The 25543-nt window shown below is 35.3% G+C and overlaps 1 protein-coding gene across 1 annotated transcript in view; it reads right to left on the bottom strand.

Annotated features, from left to right (window-relative positions):
* mms22l (MMS22-like, DNA repair protein) overlaps positions 1–25543 on the bottom strand; it is a 148406-nt gene that overhangs the window by 78919 nt on the left and 43944 nt on the right. The window contains exon 14 of the mRNA XM_039747602.1: positions 17580–18089. Within this exon, the coding sequence (XP_039603536.1) occupies positions 17580–18089 (510 nt within the window). The remainder of the gene's footprint in view (positions 1–17579; positions 18090–25543) is intronic.

Raw genomic sequence — 25543 nt, 5'->3', positions numbered from 1 at the left:
TCCTTGGTTCAAAGATGGTTGTTCTTTTTTCAATAAATAAATAAATAAATATACACACACACACACACATATACACTAGGGAGTTTGCCCTCTGCTCGCTTCAGCCACATGTTTATGTAAAAATATTTTATGTATGGCATCCCGAGTTAAAACAGTTGTTCTGTTTTTACCAGTGACTCAGTATTTGTTCTTTGTTGCATTAGATCATAGCTTGGCTATACTGCATATTTTGCTATTTATCATGCATGCAAATGACATGCAGCAAAAAACGCATAAATCTGTGTTGATTAGTGCACAATGCAATGTGCATGGTGGAGAACGATGGAAATGGCTTGTTAAATAAAATGTAAGGTACTGGTTTGGCATATACTGTAGTGTAATTAGTTTATTTTGGATGTGTTATCTTGTGTACACAGTATAATCACATTATTATTTGCCCATAAGCAGTGCTTGAAGAGGAACCAAATTACTGGTGCTCTACTTAATGAGCATCTTGTTCCTCCTTCTATTTCTTAATTACATTTGCATGATGGCTGTACAGCAAGTGTATATTACTATATAATATCGAATGATGTTTTGTCCACAAGACCAAATAAGCACTACCACACAACCACTTTCCTTGTCCAGTGGCCAAATCTCACTGCATATAAGCACCTGTACTCTTCCCACTCAAATTTTGTGAGTGATGCACTGATCACACTTCCTTCAACTACAGTGTACTCCTATTAAATCAGCTTAGCACAAGAATCTCATGCGTCTCCTAATGCAAATATGACTGCCTAACACCGTTCTTGTTAGGTGCACAAGATTTAAAAAAAAAAAAAAAGATGCCTGTAGTTTAGCACTTTGAGGACATTTTTGGAAATGTTTAGGACCAATCAATGATTTTTCCATGATCCTTCCATGAAGATCATTTCTGACAAGGCGTCTCCAGACTGTACTAGTAGTGCTGAACTTCTTCCTTTTCTGAGGGAATATCAGTTTTATACCTTATCTTCTGCTGTCAGTTTCTCAGATGGACTACTTCAGTTCTGGCCCACGGCCTTGTCCATTTACTTATGTTACTTCAGCAGCGCTTGGACAATACATTTTGAAATACTTGTTTTACTTAAAATTTCTTCTAGAGAGAGATCTTGCTAATGCAGGTTGACTATCCTGGGTCTTTTTCGTATGCTCACTATAATGGTTTAATTTTCACACTGGCACACTTTTTGGTTTGGTTGTCTTTCACCAAGGTTGACTCTTTCTATTCCTATTTCTATTACAATTAATAAACCCATGATGTCACTGATAAGCACCTATTTATTTTTTTTGTTTAATCAAGCACAGGATATTATCAGCACTAGAGCTGCCTTTTCTAACAATCACTACCTTAGAAAGTCAAACAGTATAATTAAAGACTACAGCCTTCCTATATAGCTGCTTTTCACACTCCTACCTTTGGGTAAATGGCACAGGACAACTGGCACTCACACCAGTAGATTCAGGGATAGTGTCCACCCACAAGTTGTAAGGCTGCTGAACAGTCAATCATGAGAACAAATACTGCTATGTAATAAACACTGTGTGTGAATTACATAAACATATATAAAATATACACACTCACACATATAAATTTGTAATTATTGCATACACATCATAGTTTGCATGCTAACTATGCTTACTTTGTTTATCTTGGTATTTTATTTTTGTCAGCTGTTCTGTGAGCAAATAAAAGTACAAATGTTATTGTATTATGTATACATAACAGTAAACCTAATCTGACATGACTTAACATGACACTAGGCTACTGTATATGATCTACAAAGTAAACAAGCATTTCTAATCTGAAAAAGGTCTTTTACAAGAAAATATATACATTTATTTGTAATGTTTAATTTTTTGAAAAAGTAATGTTTGTTAATCTGAATTTGGCTCTTTTCTAATGACACACTAATGCAGAAGACAGAAGTGAATTACGCATAGTACATATCTGCTTGATTATTAACTTCATTAATTCTATAGAGAAGAAAGATCAAAGCGAGCATACAAACAACAAACAAAAGGAGAAAGAAATTGAACTTTTTGGTAATTCTTTAACAATGCTTTATGTGATTTAAGAAAAATGGCAAAGCTCGTTCATAGTTAAAACACACTCAAAACAATTTAGCTACTGAATTAAAGAAATAATTACATCACAATTCTACTTTTTATAAATATTAAAAAACAAACAACATAGCTCAGGAGGACAAGCTCAGCTATAGGTCTGAAACAGAGACATATTGATTTTAAAATGCACTGTTGCTCACAGAGATTTGACATTTTAAGATTTATCATTCACATAACTGGTTCTCAAGTCTAAATTACTTAATAGTAAAACTGGTAAATATCAGGAGCCTAACTCTTATAATACTTGCAAAATCAGGTCTTCTAATAATGCTATGGCTCTATACTGAATTGTCAAAGTGTGTAATTAGACTTTAATTGTATTTTGAAAAATACATTAATCATAAAATATGAGTACTGCAGAATGAATTATAATAATTTGGTAAAGCAAATTTAAGCTACCTAAGTAGGTCACTATAACTCAGATGCAACAAGACACCTTTGGGAATCTACGAGTTAACAGCTATTTATGTGCAAATGAGCACCTTCTAATTCAAAAAATGCAAGCTAGCAAAATGGTACTGAAACATTAACTTAGAACTTATGGCATAAGACTGAGCCCAAAAATGAATGCATCAAGTAATACAGTCATTTTACAGTGCCAGCATTATAGTTTTGATTCTTTGGAGAAAATAGTAAAAACAAATGTACAAAAGCAATCTTAAAAAAATGTACAAAAACAATCTTAAAGGTATGAGTTTGAATGTTCTTATGATCTTACAGGAATTTTCCTGTTATATAGGTTCAGTGTTAGGCCAGGTTTATACTTCACGTGATGCGACGCATGCTCCAGTGGATGCTACTGCTACGCAAGCGTTTTACTGTTTATACTTGCACGCATATTTTAGATAAATCTGGAAGAATCCACCAGGTGGCAGTGCAAGATATAACTGCAGTGAGAAAACATTAGGCTTCGCTGCGTTGTGAATTGCCTGGAACACCCATTAAATTCCAATTACATCTTACCGCAATATCTCTGAAAAGGATGATTCATGATTAAATCCATCAATCCACAGACACAATAGTGTCTGCGTATCTTTGGAAGGAACCAAAGTTATTATAGTTTTGCCTTTATATTAGTTTTTATTTCTATATTTTTTCTGACCTTACTTGGAAATTCAGTTTAGTTTTAGTTTTCCTTCATCATGTATTTTTAGTTTTAGTTTAGTTTTTATTTCACAAAGACATTTCTATTTTATTTTTATATATATATTAGTTTCAGTTTTAGTAATTATGGCATGGAGCGCCTACGGAGTTAGTTTTCTGTCACAATCAGACAGAACTGTACACTTAACAGATTTGGATATGAGTTTAATGTTAATGGAAGCTTACTATACTGCCTGGTTTATTATTTGGTTTTAATTTTTTTCTGATAAAAACAAGCATAATCAAAACTAGACACTGAATATGAACAATTTTACGCAATTTTACAATTTTTAAAATATTTTCTCATGAAAATCACAGGGGCTTAGGAAGAACAGGTCTCTTAGACTTGAATCGGTGTGCAGACCTCACCTGGCTGTATTGAGGGAAACAAAGAACAACAAGCATGCAGTGTGAAGGTTAGGGGTGGTGAGTCTTGAATAGCCCACCATAAGAACAGTAAACCCATACTGAGCAGGGCAAGAGCAGGTAATAGGAGTACGGACAGGCACAAAACAACAGAGACAGCGTCTGAGATTAAGAACAACATATACATTATCTAAACTTGTTTATCCAGAGTAGGATTTCAGAAAACCTGGAGCCTACCGCGGCAGGTTTGGATGCAAGGCAGGAAAAATCCCTGGTATGCAATATATATGATAAGGCTGATGTTAACAAAAAGAATATGATATTTCAACTGTCTATTTTGGGAAAGAGAGAAAAACATTGAAAAAAAGGAGACATATATTTTAAAATATTCTGCTAATGAATTAGTTTCACAATATCAGGTATTTTGAGTTGTGAATATGAACTAAAAAAGATAAATTAATAAATATGGAATAAATACAAAAATCCATTAGTAGTTTTTCATCACTTGTCAGACTTTCTACCTTTGTTTGTATTCGTTGTTAAACAATGTTTTTCAAGCAAAAGTGAATGGTCAGTAACAATATGCTGATCTTGTATGATGACCAAGTCAGTCTCTCGATCAGCGCCGTTTTATTAAAACCGGGAGTGGTCTCCCCTCGACTTTCTTGTATACTCAGATATGGGGATGGATATTTGAGGAGTAAACTGCAAGATAATGATTATATTTTTATATTATATACATTAAGGAACCATCAACAACAAATCAAATTAATAATACATTAAACAATTATTAAAAAAAGTAAAGTTGAATAAACCGGACTCTGCAGCTGTATAAATAAAAAAAAAATCGAGTATGTGTTCAGGTAAAGTACCACTTCTGGGTAATGGATTTGGTCCAAAAGTTAATACAGATATACAACTGTGGTGTAACAACCACATGCTGAATTTCATCCATCTACAGTGGGATGCAAAAGTTTGGGCAACCTTGTTAATAGTCGTTACGATAAAAAATGTCAGTTAAATATATCATATAGGAGGCACACACAGTGATATTTGAGAAATGAAATGAAGTTTATTGGATTTACAGAAAGTGTGCAATAATTGTTCAAACAAAATCAGGCAGGTGCATAAATTTGGGCACTGTTGTCATTTTATTGATTCCAAAACTTTTAGAACTAATTATTGGAACTCAAATTGGATTGGTAAGCTCAGTGACCCCTGATCTACATACACAGGTGAATCCTATAATGAGAAAGAGTATTTAAGGGGGTCAATTGTAAGTTTCCCTCCTCCTTTAATTTTCTCTGAAGAGTAGCAACATGGGGGTCACAAAACAACTCTCAAATGACCTGAAGACAAAGATTGTTCACCATCATGGTTTAGGGGAAGGATACAGAAAGCTGTCCCAGAGATTTAAGCTGTCTGTTACCACAGTTGGGAACATATTGAGGAAATGGAAGACCACAGGCTCAGTTCAAGTTAAGGCTCAAGTGGCAGACCAAGAAAGATTTGGATAGACAGAAGCGACGAATGGTGAGAACAGTCAGAGTCAACTCACAGATCAGCACCAAAGACCTACAACATCATCTTGCAGCAGATGGAGTCACTGTGCATCGTTCAACCATTCGGCGCACTTTACACAAGGAGATGCTGTATGCGAGAGTGATGCAGAGGAAGCCTTTTCTCCGCCCACAGCACAAACAGAGCCGCTTGAGGTATGCTCAAGCACATTTGGACAAGCCAGCTTCATTTTGGAATAAGGTGCTGTGGACTGATGAAACTAAAATTGAGTTATTTGGGCATAACAAGGGGCGTTATGCATGGAGGAAAAAGAACACAGCATTCCAAGAAAAACACCTGCTACCTACAGTAAAATATGGTGGTGGTTCCATCATGCTGTGGGGCTGTGTGGCCAGTGCAGGGACTGGGAATCTTGTCAAAGTTGAGGGACGCATGGATTCCACTCAGTATCAGCAGATTCTGGAGACCAATGTCCAGGAATCAGTGACAAAGCTGAAGCTGCGCCGGGGCTGGATCTTTCAACAAGAAAACGACCCGAAACACTGCTCAAAATCCACTAAGGAATTCATGCAGAGGAACAAGTACAACGTTCTGGAATGGCCATCTCAGTCCCCAGACCTGAATATAATTGAAAATCTGTGGTGTGAGTTAAAGAGAGCTGTCCATGCTCGGAAGCCATCAAACCTGAATGAACTAGAGATGTTTTGTAAAGAGGAATGGTCCAAAATACCTTCAACCACAATCCAGACTCTCATTGGAACCTACAGGAAGCATTTAGAGGCTGTAATTTCTGCAAAAGGTGGATCTACTAAATATTGATTTCATTTCTGTTTTGTGGTGCCCAAATTTATGCACCTGCCTGATTTTGTTTGAACAATTATTGCACACTTTCTGTAAATCCAATAAACTTCATTTCACTTCTCAAATATCACTGTGTGTGTCTCCTATATGATATATATTTAACTGACATTTTTTATCGTAACAACCAACGATTTATACAGGAAAATAATGACTATTAACAAGGTTGCCCAAACTTTTGCATCCCACTGTATCTAGTTACGTTTTTGAGTTATCGTTGCACAGAGACGCACACACACACACGCAATTCCAAAAAACAGTATTGTTGAACACTGGTTAGTCTATAACGCCAAGATTCATCAAAATATCGCGTCGAATTTTTCATGATTACTATACTTTCTGTATACTTCATATATGAGAAAGTAAAAACGATTTTTCCTGTGCAAAGTGGATTGCTGTCAACAAAAAGCAGACACCTGAGAAATAAACTGAAACGTTACTCACTCGTGATTTTTCTATGGTAAACGTTTTATTGACCAGCACATTCTGATTTCAGCCATTTGAATTACATCTTGATATACAAAAAGCACAAAGAAAGGCGGCAGGCAAAGCGCTTTCTATTTCTCATGCTTTACGCACCTGCATTCAGCTTGCTCTGTCACCGTTGTGTGAACTGCCGCCCTCCTTCACCAGCTGCCGTTCACTGGATGAATATATGCGGGCGGCTCGTGGTGAATGACTTTGTTTTAGAGTTAAAACTTACAAGGGTTAAAGACTAACGGCAAGAATATTCATTCAAAAATGAAAACTAAAAATATTTAAGTAAATTATTATTTTTTTTCAGTTAGTTTTTCCAGCTACTTTAATAGTTTCGTTTAGTTTTAGTTTTTCATTTCAGTTTTGTTAATTATTTTATTTCAGTTTACGAAAATGTTTTTTTAATAATAGTTTCAGTTTTGATTTTAGTTTTCGTTAACTATAATAACCTTGGAAGGAACCCGGAGCACACTGTTGAAACCCAGCAGGAAAACATGTAAACTCCAGGCAGGGAACACCAGCGACGTGACTTCCTGCAAGGCAGCAATTCTATTGCTCTGCCACTGTGTCACCCCCATGTGTGTAATTATTAATAGTATTTATTATTTAAACAAAATTAAAAACTTATCTATAAAATGTAACATACATACTTTAATGCATTTCATCATGAAAATGATATCAAGTATAAATCTAAGGAATCTAAATGTGCAGAGAGTTGGAATATCATACATTTAATGTGTTCTGTGTGGTCATCTATTGCTGTTTGTTGTTGCTGTCAGGTCAGGAGGAAGCCCCAGAAAAAAAAGACGGCACAAAAGACTTTTAAAATGTATTGTGTCATGACAATCAGGAATATGCGATGCTTGAATATAAAAGCACCACAAATGCATCTGTATGTCGGCATTTTGCTTCACCACATCGAACCATTCATCAAACATAGAAGCGCACACATTGATCCCATAGGATCTGCACAGAGGCTTTCTGTCACATGTAGATGGTAAACAAAGACTCTGACGTCACATTCCAACTTTTATCACACTGTGCCCCACGACTTTTTGCTGGTACTGCAACTCGTGCATGCATCATGTTAAGTTCTGAGGACTTGCACAGAGGACGCGCAAATGAACGTTGGGAATGTGTGGCAGCCATGATGCATGCACGTATTCGTTCTGAGCGTGAAGTATAAACGAGCCCTTACAGGTTCAACGTGTGTACTGTTCATACACTTTTGACCTTCAATGTAAAGAGGACTTTCACCTTCATAACAAAACAAACAAAAACAGAGAAGGAAAGTGGAAACATATTATAAACACCCATCCAAAACTTGACCTTCTGCATTACAAACTTTCAGACAACAGACCAATCAAAGTAATAATAGAGAAAGGAAAAAAGTTGAAATGTATCAAACATCTCTTACAGTCATGATAAGATGCAAGACTGTGACATAATGAGACAACACCAATACTTTTAAAAGGACATTGCTTACATATAGTGAGTATATATAGTAACAGACAAATGCTGTTTACTAGCTAGGTAAGTATGTTGACTGCTTACTATTTTACATATAAGGGAAAGATATGTGGTCATATTTACATTATTAAATATCATATTACTGACTAACAAGGTACTGTATTGCTTCTCCCAGTTAAAATAAAATGTTTACCCCGACATGATAATTCACAGGTTGCATGATCAAGCAATGGTTATTGTTGTGGTTTCATGAATCCAGGATCCTACTTTCAAATTCCATGCAGTTTTTATTTGGAATCTGTACATTCTTTCTATGTCTGTGTTGTTTTTTTTTCCTGAGTCCCCAAAACATGTGTTGGCTAGATTAAGTGGGAATTCCAATAGCCTTTCTGCGTGTATGAGTGTACTGTGTAATTAACTGTCATTTTGTCCTGTGGCTGTTCTATGCCTTGCAGCTAGGACATTCTCCAACTCCATGAAGACCCCGAACTAAATTAAGTCGGGTGAAGGAAGTGGACTGTCGCTTTCTGTCAATGCAGTCACAAGGCACAGCGCCCTACCAGCCAATTATTAGCAAATTGAAAACTAGTTGACAGCACAATATCACTGCTCAAGTGATCGGTTTAAACACAGAGCTTAGACATAACTGAACCATGCACTAAGGCTAATGTGATATGAGTTTGGTTTATAAACACTGTAACATTTTACTGCTAAGCAAATTTGGTTTCTGTTTGCTTTCTTACAACAGATTTTTACATCCATTCTTTATATACGAAGGTAAATCAACAAAACATAAAGGCAATCTGAAAATTGCATGGTAACAATAATGGATAGAAACTGACACAATACAACATGTTTGCGATGTCTTTTAGATAGTTTGAACATGCAGATTTCTTTGGGCAGAGGGAGTGACACCTGCTGAAATTCACCAAAGGATGTTGGCTCAATACAGACATGAAAACAGCATGACTCAACGAAAAGTTTATGGATGGGTAGAAAGGTCGAGTCGAGAACACAATGCTTTTGGTGCCTTTTTTAAATGTTCCTTTTAAAATTTGGACCATATGAAGCAGGGGTGCAGTTTTTCGGCTTGCAAGCTACTTTTAAAATGACCAGGTCGAAATGATTTACCTACATTAAAAATGAGATATACAGATATATATATATATACAGATATATATATATATATATATATATATATATATATATATATATATATATATATATATATATATATATATATATATATATATATATATATTCTCAGTGTACTTTATACATAAAATATATGTTGTCGTACCTTGCATAACCGAATAACCTTTTTGGCACAATAACAATTCAATACATTTATGGTCACTACAGTATCTGGATTTAATAATCTTCATGTGGGAAAAGGCTGACTTGCATAAATAAGTAGAGCTGAATAATGCAGTCAAAGAGCTTTTGAATTCAGCCGAGTGAAAAATGATGGTTGTCTGATTAACTGCAATTTTAGTTCCCTCTCCTTTCTCTTTCTCAGATCGCTTTTCAGAAGGAAGTCAGTTTCGTAGTTTTTATGAACTGTTCGAAAGTGCCTTTTCACATTTTCCTTCTTTGGAATAGCAATGATAGATTGACAGATCAGACAAACACACTTCGATTGTGACATTGTGAGAAAAAAAATCCTCTTCCAATACCACATCCAGCCCATACCCTCCCCCAACAATTTTTTTTAAATCCCTTCTTTAGTCGATATAAATTGGAAGGCTAACTAGATCATAGCTGGAGTTTTGCAGTAGCTCGCGTGTTTGATCGTGCGTGCAGGATGACCAGTGTGTTAGAAGAAAAGAAATCTCAGACTGGCTGCCCTGTATGTCAATCAAGTGGCAAATGCCATAGGGAGGATATATAATAGACTAACATTAAAAAAAAATGTTTTTTGAATGCAATGCGATCTACCTTTGCGATCGACGCATTGGACACCCCGATCTGAAGTGATTAGTTATACATCAGTAAAGTAATAATTACTGGAGGTTTTCTACAATTAATAAGCTCTATTTGGACAGGATTAGCTTTTACACCAGGAAAGTCTGTGTTTGAAATGGGAAAGCGACACAGTGATACTCTGTACCGGCATTTTCCTATTTTTTGTAGTTAATCTATGGTTATTTTGGTTCAGACCACATTAATATTTCTTATTTATAATGTAACTATATCAATTCACACCTCCAGCAGGGACAGCCCCACAAACACCCACTTTTCTATATAAGTTGTATATATCAGCATGCCTTCGGACTTCCATGGGAACATAACACTTTCTCCCTGCAACCCCAACTTTTTAGTGTACACAAAAAGGATTAGGAGAAAAGTTCTTTTTTTTACACTTCTAAACTAAACTTTGTTAAGTTGAAGGGTAAAAACAGTATGAAGTATATTTTTACGAGCCAGTAATATAGAAATTCAGGAAACTGACTTGGATTTTTTAGCGAATTTGTACTTAGGTTCATTGTTTATTTGACAAACCAAGATCTGCCAATTGGTGTCAGTGTTGAGAAATTTAAGAAATAGACAATCAGCAGTTTTTAAAAATGTTAATACTGGACTGACTGCCTTTAAACCTGAAACTTAAAAATAAAATCAGTGACACACATAAAAAGATTACAAAGAAAGATGAAGGATAATTTGGGGATTATGAAAATCAATTCTAGAAAAAGCTGTCACCTCTCTAACTCTGAAAAGAAGGACAAACCAGCGTTAGGACTTTTACTATGATGCCACAATTTTGCTTTACATTCTCTGATGGTCTTCCAGAAATGATGATTGGTTTTGGCAACTGTTCATGATAATGGGTTTTATTTCTGTATTATAGAGAAATGGAGACATAGTGGATTTCTTTCATTGCCACACTCAGCCAATGTCACATTACATTACTTCTAGTCAGAGGGGGTGTCAGACTTGACAGTTCCTTATCTTGTCAACGGACTATGTCCGACTGCATGACTAGAAATCACTAGGCATATCACTTTAATGACTCTGTGATGACTTTCAGCACAGTTAACATTTTTAAAGTATCATAAGCATGCCCCCTTTTCTGACAACCAATAACATGATGCCTGATGGAGTATGGTTTACAGGTGCGTTAAAGTTCAGACAATCTTAGTCCCCTTTTTCTTTTTTTAACTTTGCAGCTACCCCTAGCCATTTGTTCCTTTGTCACTCTGCTCCCATTCAGCAGGAGTGATCACACATAATCACTTTCATTAGCTGTCTTTTCTTGCCGCCCCCAAATGGGAAGGACTTTCACAGCATTTCCTGTTAAATTCTCTGTTGACCATAGGTTTATTGGGTTATTATTGTCACACATACACATGAGAGTTGGAAAGAAAACCAGAAGAAATACTATTTCCCTTACATTAATGTATATGGAAATATATTTGGATTAACTTTAAATTTAGGGGAAATCAGTTGGACCAGTACAAACAGTCTCCAAAGCTGCTATTCTTTAAGATTATGCAAAGATGATCATAGCTCAGAAAGTGCTACCTGTAAGAATTATCCAGGCCTCTACATTTTTTCATTTTTAAAAACAAATACAAGACATATATAAATGCAATGAACGGCATATTAAACAAGTCTTAAAGGCACCTGTCTTATTGTCACAATGTCCAAATTTTAGTTATGCACTACCAAGGGAACATTTTAATAAAAACCGGAACTTCTCAACAAAAATGAGTTACATAAAGAAATATTTATTTTAAGCAATACAAAACAGTCCACTAGCCATTTCAAAGCTATCCCTTTATCCCACCTGCCCACTCCTCACGTCTCTGAATTACATTCAGCCCTCAAACCTTCTGTTGTTTTTGTTCAGCTCAAAGCAATCACTAGTTTCATTCACTTGGTTGCTAAATTGGCTATTACAGCTGCACCATTGAGCTGATACTCTGGTCTCAGACTTACCCCAAGGCATTAATTAACCCTGATTAGCGATTAACTAGAACTGCTGGCAGGAAAAGGAAAGGAGTGAATGTTGACAGGGCCTGGAGTGGGTAACAAAAGAGGACCTATGGCATAAATTGCGGGGTAAAGATGCAGAAATGTGATTAAATAGCTCTCCCCCTTTGCACTTCAGTGCTTATCTGCTGTATCTTCGACAAGGCCACTTCAGTGAAGCAATTCTGCACTGTAGGGAAGTCTGGAATTATTAAAAAGCAACTGAAGGCTTCATATCAGTTTAGTTTTCTCTGTTTTCAAATCTATACATCTTTTACACCAGAAAATCTGGAAAAATGTATATATTTTGATGATTTTAATAGTGTTAATAAAAGAACATACAACTTAAACAGAATTTGAGCTTTATTTAATACAGATTAAATGTTCATTTTTACATCTTAGGTTGTGTCTTAATTAGGATCTTATTAGCAAACTAATCAAACAATAACTAAAAGAAATGTAATGGGAAGTTAACTTTGGGACATTTTAATAACAAAAAACTGGCAATGAATAAAATAGGTGTGCGTTCTTCTTTACATTAATTTTGAGCAAAGGAACACATTATTACTGTAAGATGATAACAACCACTTTTTTGCATTTGAAAATTTTAATAAATACTAATAAAAATGTGGATATATTTAATTGGTGGCTGTTAATACATTTTCCCCCCAACAATAACGATTTATAACAATAATAATAATAATAAACACACATACCTAAACATCTCTTACATTTACATCTTGCAAGCTTATACAACTGATGTCTAATTGGTGCTTTCTGTAGTTAAGGCTTTATTATGGAAAATAGTGTAGAAGCAGCAGAAGGCGGCAGTGTCGGCTCTGCCAAATTCAAGCTGCCAAGCACTTAGCAGCAATCTTTATTCTTTAGTCATAATTCAACCAGATGACAATGTTCTCTAATCCAGCCATCATTGATAAGTACCATCACCCTGTCACTTCCTACATTTCAAATTCTAATATGCCTGGCATCAAAGGATTTTTACATTTAGATTCCTTTTGCTGGCGGCATAGGTAGCCTCTCATTCACCTGTGCTGAGCTAATGCAGCTAACACACACCAGGGTTACTCCCAGCCTGAATAGCAGGTCGTCCCAGCTCACTGCACTCATCTGCAGCTCATACAGCAGGCAATTTAGATCCAATCAGCCCTTATTTAGCTCAAGAGTAATGAGTAGCACGGTAACACAGGCTTAAGCCTGACCCTAAGGAAACTACTCACCAAGGAGTAAAAGTATGACAAAATCATTCATCTTCTCAGCCACTAGACAGAAATAATACTAATGTTCTCAATCACTATAAATATAACAGACTACAGAACTTAAATTTACAATACCCACCTAATACATATATAAATTAAGAATATTATTTTTATACATGCATACATGTATATACATAAGGATATACATAAGGATATAAATTTAATTCATCCCTTTATACAGTACATCAGTACAATCCACAAAGGGAGATAATGAATCATGTATCTTAAAATAGTTTAGTTCCTAAGCTTTCAACTCCTACCAGGAATCATCATCAGAGGAAAATTATTAGACTTACAGGAATCCAATGCATATATATATATATGCATATATATATATATATATATATATATATATATATATATATATATATATATGCATATATATATATATATATAAATGCATATATGCATAAATATATATATATATATGCATATATATATATATATATATATATATATATATATATGCATATATATATATGCATATATGCATATATATATGCATATATATATATGCATATATGCATATATATATATATATATATATATATATATATATATATATATATATATATATATATATATACATATATATATATATATATATATTCAGTTACAGTGTTGTCAGGTTCTGGATCTATCTCAGCAGTCTATGAAAATAGTGAATCATTCTTATATTGGCCATCAGTCCAACACATGGGACATTCCCAGACAAAATCAGTTACTTAAACTGAGACAGCTTAGCATTGCCAAATAATCTGCACTGCAGGTCTTTAAGATGTGAAGATGGATAAAAAGCTAATTGGGAGAATAAGACACAGGGAGAACATGCAACTAGCATCACAAAATTTGACAGATTCCTTATTCAATCCCAGTATCCTGCAGCTGCAATGCAGCAGTGAAACACGGTGACAACATTCCAAATGAAACGCACACAAACAAAGAGAACAATAGCAATTGGTAGTTTGGGGGCACACAGGTGCAGCATGTACTGTAGTGTGAATGGTTCGTTTGACTTAAAAGACAGCAATACTACCCTAAGTAGGCAGATGGCCGCAGAAGTATTCCAGATAAGACATTACTTGCCAAAAAGTGAGAATACACCACAAAACTTGCTTTAGATAAAATTCACTTTCTAGATAACAAAAAAATCACTAAATTGGTGTGGGATGAGTACCCTAGGAGGTTTATAATGAACTATGTGGCTCTTTAGTACTTAGTGCACAAATTACTAATCCACTGACTTTTGACATGTTTGCATATAATTAATATAATAACACGGTACAGGTCTAGGAAGCCTCATAAACAGATAAATAAAGATAAAGATAGTATAGTCATTAAGCTAGACATAACGCAGGTGTAGTTTCTATTTATGGAAGAAGACATCTGGTACATTTTAAAAACATTACAAAAATAATCAGCTTCATCCCTGTAATCTTGGTTACTTTCATTGAGAGGAATAGAGAATTGATCAGACAGAGTAGTAATGGGATGAAAAATCAGGCAGAGAGGAATGAAGAAATGGAAATTATCCTTCAGATGTTCAACACCTAACACCTTTAAGATGCAGTGACATGCTTTGCTGAACAAGTAAATAGACTTTAGGCTGTTCCATTGGAGTGAAATAGAAAAAGAACAAAAAAAAAAAACATGATTATATAGTAAAATACATATCTGACAGGTCATAAACATAAAGCTTTGAGATTGGAATAATTTTATTTTTGACAAGGGTGTAAGTGCTACCAAAGTTTGCAAACATGGGTGCAACTGAGCTGTAGGTCATTTTTAATAAAGCTGTAACCCCTAATATGGTCTTGAATTCATTTTGAAAAATCTAGGTCTGCAGGTGACATCTGGGGGTTTGTGCTGGGCTTACGACATCATTGCAATTTCTTTGAAATATATGCTGATAAGGCTGAGTGAAAAATTTTCATTTCCAAATTACTGTAGAATAAAAATGAATCCAACTTTTAGCAATGCTTATTGTCAAAAACAATAAACGGTTGAAACTCTTACAGTACTATTCTGTGAAACCAAAACTGAAGCATGGTGGATAGTACTTAGGATGCTTCACCCACAGGTGCCTGGAGAGAATAAGGAGAAAGAAATGAAAAAGATAGGAATATTCTGGTGGTTACAAGGAGAGACAGAAAAACACAAACAAACAGAGTAGCACCAGGACTGGGGCAGAGCAGGTGCTGCGGAGTGGAGGCGAGCGTTTGGTGATGGCCCCGAATGGAGCGAGTAGATGGTTCTTGTGGGGAAGGGTCAACCTAGAAAGTCCAGCAGATGACAAGGGATGGAGGTGAGAAAAAGGAGCAAGGCTTTTGGAGTCACCACTGAATGCACAGGGATGGTCGTGGGGACACAAGCCAGGTAAAAATCATACTGCACCTGTCAGAAAGTGTCTCCAGCTGTTGAGCATGGGTGAACAGCGACTTGTATTAAAAGGACCTGTTTGATGGTTTCATTTATTTATGCCATTTAAACCTCTAGCAGTACACTGTTTTTATGCAGGATTATTTATTTACTTGTTTTTAAAAAGCACTATACTTTTTTGTTTGAAAATAAAGGAATTATGTACCAACTCTTGCTATGTGTGTATATCTTAATTGTCCAGTTCATCTTGGTTAAAGGTGCCAGGTGCAGGCAACCAGGGCATCACAAGGATTTCAGTTAAAGTTTGCAATCTAAAATAGCTCAATGAAATGTATCTTCAAGACTTGGTTTGGAACAGAAGTAAAAGCATTTTTCACATGTTTCACGTAACCTGTTGATTCAGAATAGCAACTTAACTTCATGTTGTTTAAATATTCCCTTGACATGGTGCATTTATCAGGAACAAACATAAGAAATTAAGTGAATGAACACTGTGTACACATTACTCAAAACCTAAAAGAATAATTCTAAATTATGTGCCTTCTGCAAATGTTTAAACTACATTGCTGAACATGTGTTTCTTGTTTGCTTTACAGGTAAAGAACACACCCATTTAATAAAGTACAATAAAAATAATATTATTGTTTAAGGTGGAGTTGCAAATGATACTATCAGGAATTATAAGAAATTAGCCTTGCTCAGTTATAGTCCTAAAATTTCAAATGGAAATTTAATTTGTAGCCCAGACTGTTTGTTTGCAATAATGTGGCAGTGAAATAAATAAATACTCTAATTTAAAAATGACAAATACTAACATCTAATCAGGTATTGCATCAAATGCAAGAGAGGCTTTGAATTCTTTGTTTATCATACATGCAACCAAATCCCTGAAAATCTACAAAACTTTTTTTTTTTTACTTTTTTTACTAATTTATATTATGTGCAATGTTTGCTTATTTTGAAAAAGCTACATACATCAAAAAGAGCAAAAATAATAATGAAAAAAATGGCAACATGCCACTTGCAGTTACATTTTCCTCTAAAGAATAAATCCTGATCAAAATATGCTTTTTCTGTATCTTAATAATAATGTCCTCCTCACCTTAAACTCTCTAATGATGAACTGATTTGTACAGACCTGAAAATTTTTGCTATACTTTTTCATTAACACAGTGTACCTTCCAAACACTGGGATGTCAACAGAAAAAAATGCATGCTTTGTTTCTCCAAAGAATAAGCAAAATATTAATATATGCATATATTTGAAACATGATCTGGCAATTACAATTCCAGTATTCTTTATTGTGCTATACAGTAAATATGGTCAGCATCCACAGAGAGTAAGCATAAGAATAATAGTGAAGTTTCTGAATCACCAGCACATTTCCAGTATGTCAATTTAAAAGAATGCGCTATGTCACAGTACAGCAATTCATAAAACTGTATATTTACCTTATTAGGGCACGTGTAAAGAACATATAGAGTTAAGATAATTTAGTTTACATATCACACAAGTGTGACTTAGTAATACACCAATCACTGATATCCACCATTTAACTAAAGGTTACAGTTTGTATATTCTTATCTATAACCATGTTTCTGTTTGCTGTAAAATGTGGGATGGCACACACAGTAGTCCTTTTGGAAAGACATAGCCCTTTTAAACACTAATCTGTACGTTATTTCCTCTAACTAAAATACTTGTATTCTATACAAACTGTTGACAAGGAACCACAAACCCAGAACCTAATTGGGATTTGTAAATTGTACAGTATAACTAACTTTCAGTTTAAAACTTTGTTGCTTGAAGAAAAAATTCATTTACATTAAGCATTTTGAATTAATTTCTCTACTAGCATTTTTAAAAACTTCATGATACACTAGATACAATCAAAAAGCAACACTAATATAAAAAATATTTGAATGATTTGCAAGTAATAATAATCAACAAGAAGCAAATTCACTTACCTTAATTGAGCAATAACAGTTTGCAGGAAGCTCAAGGTGAAGTTTAGCTCAGACATTTGGCATGCAGGTAAAAGCATACTAAAGCCTTCATTCAAAAGTTTTTCCTCTGACAAGTGTAGGTGTGAACTGTTCTCAATCACTTCCTGCACCCCATCAATGTATGTTGACAGCAGTATCCACAAAGTTTGTTTCCGTGAGTGATCTGTGGTTTTTAGATAGAACTCTTTGGCTACCTGATGGAAACTGGAAGACAAGTGATCTGCCAGTGCACCGATGTCAAGACCCTTTTCCTCATAGATAAGGAGAAAAGCAAAAAGTCCTTTCCATATGAGCCCCTGATTTGCAATAGCAATGGAGCTTTTTGTCAATGTACCCAAAAGGTCTGTTGCTCTGCTCACCACATCCTCCACCTCAGCCGTTCTTGCCAAAAGAAGAAAGAGGCAAAGGAAGTGCATGAGTCCTGTCTCACTTAACTCTTGCATTTTCCTCTGATGAAATTTAGAGTAAATCCTAAGAAATAAAGATGAAAAAAAAGAGTTAAAACAGTAACAATCCACTATGCTATTAAAGGAATATTAAGCTGCTAAGAAACTAATACGCCACAAATGGATTCCAAGATTTAGAGATATATATTTCTCTTTCCAAAAATGCATGATACTAACTTGCATTTATATATGTGTAAAATGTCAGCAGCATAATGCAGTATAAATTTTAGTTTATTATAGTGAATACAAGGTTTTATGTTGATCAGATTAAAATAGCTAGACAAGAAGTTTTGATTTTTTATTCTGGTAAGCATAAACATGCTTTGAAAATGTAATGGTTTCTATTCCAAGTGCAATGTGTAAAAGAACGAAAATATTGGAGGCATATTAGTGTAGGCTCCTCTGCAAAGCTGTGCCAAACAGGTTGGATCCTGCAGTTGGAAGGACCAAACATTGTGAAGGTGAATTAGCTGTCATGCTTGTTAGTTAATTAGCCTTTATGTTTGTACACACTATGCTTTCCTTCACGATTTGCTTTCACTGTTAGGAAAAACCATTCATCTAGCCTAATTTGCTCCCCCGTATTGTTATACATTCCATGCTTTGCAATCCGACTCAACTGGCAGAATTCAGAGTCCTTTTGGAATCAAACATATGTTGTTCAATGAGCCAAACTGCCATGTTATTCCCCCTCCCTGGAGTGTTTATGTGCCTGTGTGTGTATAAAGTGAAGCAAGAATAGCTTTTTAGTGACACTGCTCAGAATCTAAATAAAATTCTACTTTGCAACGTCCACAGTGAAAATGTTTCATGACATCCTACTTGAAAACAGGACTTTATTTATTATGTTATATATTAAGATGCCAATGCTTAAAACTGGAAAGAAACAACGTTCTACAATTGCATGACACAGCGCTAACTGCAACAGGAATTCACATAACATATACTAGTGCCAAAATCTCTGCATACTGAGATATCTGTGAATGAAAGTAATAAAATAATACTGAGCAAATGGAATTACTGTTTTTCATATGCTGTCCAGTATTTTATATATGAAATTAATATAAATATATAAACTTTCTTTTTATGCAAAACAGATGTAATACAGAAGGTGAGTTCCTGAAAAGTCATTAAGTTAATAGACAAACTATGAGTAAATAATTGCAATACAGTTTTAATACAGTTGTGTACTGGTAAAAGACCTTTACCATAAAAAGTTGGTGCCTGTTTGTTTTATATTACAATGCAATGTAGATCAGATGTAATCATTATCTTAAAAAATCCCATGGTAAATCTCAATTTATAATGAAAAAATGCTCAATCAGATGTTAAAAAATACAATGACAGCAGGGTCAGGATAAGTATAGGATCAGTCCTAAAAGTTTGACTTCAACGTCAATTCCAGCTTTCCGGTCCCACCCATTCACTGTCTCACTGCCAGCTTCCCCCTTGGTGACTTCCAACCACATTTATATAAATATATACATTTGAAGAGAGGGTAAGGGTGGGTTTCCCCTTGGTGGTTCAAACTAGAAAAAATACTTGTATTAAATCGAAGACCTTCCCCTGTGAAGTTCCGATCAAACTAATAAACAACTGAGCATGACGTGCTAGAAAAGTGACGTTAACTTCTGGTAATGAAATTAACAAAATGGTGGTACCATACCATTAAAAAAAAAACTTTTCTGTACTTTTTTTGTACCAATATACTGTGCAAACCAAGTCATAAATTCTACTTAAAAGTTTTATTTTTGCATCAGTTTCAATGTTCTACCTTTGTACATGTGAATTACTTCATCTGGGCACCACTATTTCCTCCTATATTCCAAAGGTGTGCATCAGGGCTATTCAATTACAAATTCAGTTGGACCAGATTTTCAAACCAAGAAATGTAGCTGGGCCAGACATTTTCAGCAGCAAGTAAGCAGCAGATATCCAATGAAAAAATTTTAAATCAACACAAATTAATGCACTGAAAAACATGTTTATTCATTTAATGTTACTAATTACTTTTTACTCACTCAAAAGTTCTGTTCTCTACTGAGTCCCTGAGGGGATATTGTGTAATTTTTTTTTTCTGGGGATTTTTCTGGTGTGCACCAATAGTAACAAGTGAGCACCAGATAGTTTCAAGTGCGCAATAGATAGTTTCAAGTGCTCACCAGACAGTTTTTAACCACACAGTAACTGAAAAAGGGCTCCATACCTATGCATAATTTCTGATGCATATTAGTTCTTTTTTATATTTGCACTTAGGAAAAATGGAAATTGAGAGACTTTGTAGAAGTATACTTTCAGCTGGGTCTTAAGCTGAAAGTATACTGAACTGGACATTCTCTGATCTGGAGGGATAAAAGCTGACACACAAACGCTGGTGGATCTGCCTTATTCCTATCTCACCGTCACTTGATTTTTTTTATTCAGTTGTATTGAGTGTTCCTCCTCACTCTGAATTAGTATGCACCTTATGGTCTATGATGTCAAAGTTGCACTGACCTTTATAGTACATTTTGGAAAACATTGTGGCACGGATGCAATATTATTCGTATTATTTATATTCATTTGCATAACATCTTGCAGCTACAATCGTTGACCGCGTGTTTTTTTTTTTCCCCCGATCTTGCCACTCCCCACATTTTGCTGTATTGGTGCCATTTCTTTTGTATTCCAGGACATGCAGAGGAAAGAATAGTACAGAGAGGTCAGTTCAGTGCTATATGCAATCATCAAATTCAAATGTTAACAGTTCACACACACACAAGGACCGTCCTTCCTACATTTACGACATGACCTTTTGCAATGTGCACACTTCTCTGTATGCTGTGGTTTCTATTACACACCTGAAAGAGACAATATATGTGACATTTTGAAGAAATCATTTTATGACCTGAATAGTACCAATCAGAAAACATCATCGCACTAATGCAATATTATTTGAAAACGAACAGCAGCAGATCGGGTGTGAATTTATGTTGGTGCTGTTAATTAGAGTCATATTAGTAGGGGTGTACTGGGTTCAGCGTGATGGTGATTGAGAGAATAAAACTGAAAAAAGCTAACTTTTACAAGTACAATAAATTTATACCCAATGTCCCATATATTTGTCTCTTTCTTTTTTTCTCTGTGCTGTGTTGACATTGTGCACCACAAGGCGTGAGCTTATTCAGTGCGAGCAGAAGCACACAGGTGGCTAGTTGCTGTGTGCTATTACATGCTTGACCTGGTGGCGATCAACACACATGTACTGTGCAAGGCATACACGGGGGCCACTGAAAAAAGAAGAGTGTTCATGGCTCAACTAGCAGAGGAACTTCTTCATCGTATCTTACTAGATAAGGCGATGGAAAAAGAAAAGGAGGATGCAACATTGACAAGCTTCTGTTCCAAGACAGCCATTTCCCCAGGAAAGTAAACTGAGTCAGTGTCAGGTGCCCTTTCAATGTAATAGGTACCAAAGCACAGGGAGAAGTGTGCGCATTGCAACAGGTACACGTCGTAAATGTAGGAAGGACGGTCCTTGCATAAGTGTGAATTGTTAACATTTGAATTTGAGGATTGCAAATAGCAACTGAACTGAACTCTGCACTATTTTTTACTCTGCAGCTCCTGGAGAACAAAAGCAAAATGTGGGGACTGGCAAGATCGGGAAAAAAAACAAAAAAAAAAAACACGCGGTCAACGATTACAAGCCCAAGATGTTATGCGAATGAATATGAATAATATTAATAATTTTGCATCCGTGCCACAATGTTTACTGAATTGTACTATACATGTCATAAAATTAATAATTCCAAATATCATATATACCTATGTCTCTGTTTTTTTTGACCATAAGGTGCATACTAATTCAGCGTGAGCAGGAACATTCAATAATACTGAATTAAAAAAAAAAATCAAGTGACAGTGAGATATGAATAAAGAAGATTCACCAGCGTTTGTGTGTCAGTTTTTATTCCTCCAGACCAAAGAATGTCCAGTTCCATTGCCTCAAAACACCACTCGTATCTACAGTTATTCCCAGTTTCAAATAAAAACTACCAGCGTTAGGATCTGGTGTGGTTGGGGGCGGTAGTATGTATCATGATCGTGACTGAGAGAATAAAAGTGAAAAAAACCCGCTAACTTTTACAAGTACTATAAATGTTCAGCGGCTGTTACAGACACAAACCAAATGTATGTGTGTACTGTATAATATCAACAATAAGAGCATCTCTCTACTGAAAACGACAAATACAGGAGACAGTCGGGATCGAAACGGGGACTCTTGATTACAAGTCAGCAAATCTTACCGCTATGTCACGGAAGTTGTTGCATTATCCTTGAACCTTTTGTGAAAGTGTTTATTTGATCTTTGAACTTCAGGCTTCACACTCTAAAACTTCAGCACTTCACTCCCAGATAATCAAGGCATAAGCCTAGTCTTAATTACATATATTACAGATATATTTCTCTCATATATTGGTAAATTCTCTACTCGCAGTTACTAATGAGTGCAGTTCTACCTTTCACTTGGTAATACCAATACTGTAAAAACAGATACCGCTGCTACATTTTCAGAACTTTGGAATCCACTTAGCAACAAAGTGTTGTTTCTTGTGACAGCCTCCTCAATGCATACAGTACATTTTACAAAAGGGAGAAATAAACACATTAAGGGTTCACTGTGTAACTAAAATTGGCAATCTAATAAGACATACCAAACAAAACTGAAGACAACTGGTCTAACTGGTTTTAAAAAGGAAACATTTAAAGATATTCCAAGAAATAAAAAAATAAAGAAATTTAAAATGTACCACAGAAATTAATGCATTTATACATATTCTATACACTGAATCTTATTAAGCAATCAATTATTTTTGAAAATAATACAACCTACAAACCACTATGAAATCCAGGTGTGAGAATGTCTAACTGAAGCATTTAGATTTACACTTTTTCTGAATTAACATCATATTGAAGTGAAAAAGAGTACTTTTATTAGCACATCACAAAACAGTAACTCATATTGCAGCTTTTATTATTTAAAAGACATACTCCGAGTTTAGGGTGACACTGTGGCGCAATGGTAGCACAGCTGCCTCGCATTAAGGAGACCTGGGTTCGCTTCCTGCGTGGAGTTGCATGTTCTCCCCGTGTCTGCGAGGGTTTCCTCCGGGTGCTCCGGTTTCCTCCCACAGTCCAAAGACACTCAGGTTAGGCGCATTGGTGATCCTGAATTTTCCCTAGTGTGTGCTTGGTTTGTGGGTGTGTGTGCCCTGCCCGGGATTTGTTCCTGCCTTGCACCCTGTGCTGGCTGGGATTAGCTCCAGAAGACCCCATGACCCTGTGTTAGGATATAACAGGTTGAACAATGACTGATTGACTGACTCTGAGATTATAAAAGAGCCAAGATTGGAGGAGAGCTTATGGATAACACTTATTTGATTATCCACTGAAAATGGAGGTTTCTGTACAGGAATGGAAATTTTACTAATAAAAATGTTTGCAACTTACTTTTAACTTTGGATTTCTTGTATTAAAGGCACATATCTCTCTTTCAAGAGATATCTATTAGTTATTACTTTAACAATTGCTTGTCATAAACACCATGCAGCATAATATTATTTTGCAAATGCTAAAGAATATAAAAATAATTTAGTATATTAGTATAAAAATAAATTCAATATATTAAAATACAAGCTATGGAACCATGACTGTAAACTTCACTAATAGATGTAATGGATACATATCCTGAAAATGGTATTCTGCATTTGCTTATTTTAAAGTGCCCAAAGAATAGCTCCTGTGTACTAAAATAAGGGTATTACAAGTGTATACCATTTATGGTCTAAAGTGTGATTTTCTTATCTCACAACTAAGTCAACATAAATTCAGCATTATTTGATCTCTGAAGTTCTGAAAAACTAAAAAAATATCTTTTGGGGACTCAGTCTTGTCTAGTCAGCAGGCACACAGTCACCTTCATATTTCACAGTGAATAGATGGAATGTACAGTTCCTTTGTGACAGAAGCCTCTTGAAGATGACTCAAGGACTGTCTTTATTTTGACTCTTGGGGCTGAAGAAAATGTTGCCACCATGGAGTTAATTGTAAAGGAGCACTGAAGAGTAACACTGCATGAGACACCAGACATCCACATGGTTTAGTAATTTGTCAGCTGAATCCATTTTTTATGAGAATTTATGAGAAGTTAAACATGAGCAATATCTGTGATGGTTGGTATTCAGAAAGCTAACTGCAAAAATGAAGCAGCGCTGCATATAATGTTCTAAGAAAAATCTTGAGCTAATTAGTTTGAATTGGGAAATTTAAGAACCATTTGCTTCATAACTAATAATTAAAGATAGGCACATTACAACCTACAATCCAAGCAACAATCAAAACACCGGAACACTGGTTATACTTTAACAACAAAGAAATGGAGTACCTGATCAATCATAAGTAGAATTTGTACATGATGTTAAGGGTGTGGTTAACACATAACCGTTAAATAGAAATAATCCAATGTTTAGTGAGATTGAATTTGGCGATTCAAAAATATGACAATATGCATCGTGGATATACAGATGTGTATTGCAATGACATGTAATCTGTTTCTTTAAGCGAGAAAGATTCAATGACTGTGGAAAGCAGAAAGAGTGCAATTCTGAATAATTTCACAGGCAGATACAGTGGGGACTATGATTTTCTAATGGAGTAGCACTGTGATGGGTGCAAGACTTAGAACTCTGCCACATCTAGAACCCAGTCAGTGAAATGATGTGTTCATCAAGCTAAAGGAGAAAGCAAAGTTGTTACAACACATCCATGTACTTATTTACTCTTTGCATGTGTGTTTGTATCTGTGCTCAGTAGTACAAATTACACTTCGTAAAGTGCTGGCAGTACTACTTACAATAGTATCCAAGATAGAAAGCAGACTACTAACAGTTCAAATACTTATACATAATGGAACTGATGCTAGTCACAAATTAAAAGTTGATACATCATGACTTATAACCTTACCAAACCGTTTCTCACTAGTTGGAGGTTACCTATAGATATTAAAAATTGAATTGCAACTAGTAATTTTTATATTTTAAAAACTTGCCATGTAACCTCTGTTAGTTGTAGATCCAGAAAACAGATCCTTATGTTAGGATATAGCGGGTTGGAAAATGACTGTCTGACTGGATTTCTTTATTCAGATTTTGTTTAATAATCATGAGACATCGAAAAGTGAACCCAGTATTATGAACTGAACTGAATTGTTAGCAATTACAGCCTTACTGGTCAATATTGCTCTTATGGGCTTTAGCATATGTGGTAGTCTGTTGAGCAAAGCTTACAACCATTTCCCTTCAGCTTCAAAACAACGTCCCAGATCACACAGCACAAGTTGCAAAGGCTACTCTGTGAAACTGTGGAATTGAAAACATGCCACATTCATCTACTTTTCCAGATATTTTCCCATGTGAATAACACCTGTTCCCAAAGCTA

Source organism: Polypterus senegalus, chromosome 3 (assembly GCF_016835505.1).
Source record: "Polypterus senegalus isolate Bchr_013 chromosome 3, ASM1683550v1, whole genome shotgun sequence".
NCBI classification, from domain to species: domain Eukaryota; kingdom Metazoa; phylum Chordata; class Cladistia; order Polypteriformes; family Polypteridae; genus Polypterus; species Polypterus senegalus.
The sequence above is the reverse complement of the archived record's forward strand: the minus strand, read 5'-3'. Positions and strand labels throughout refer to the sequence as shown.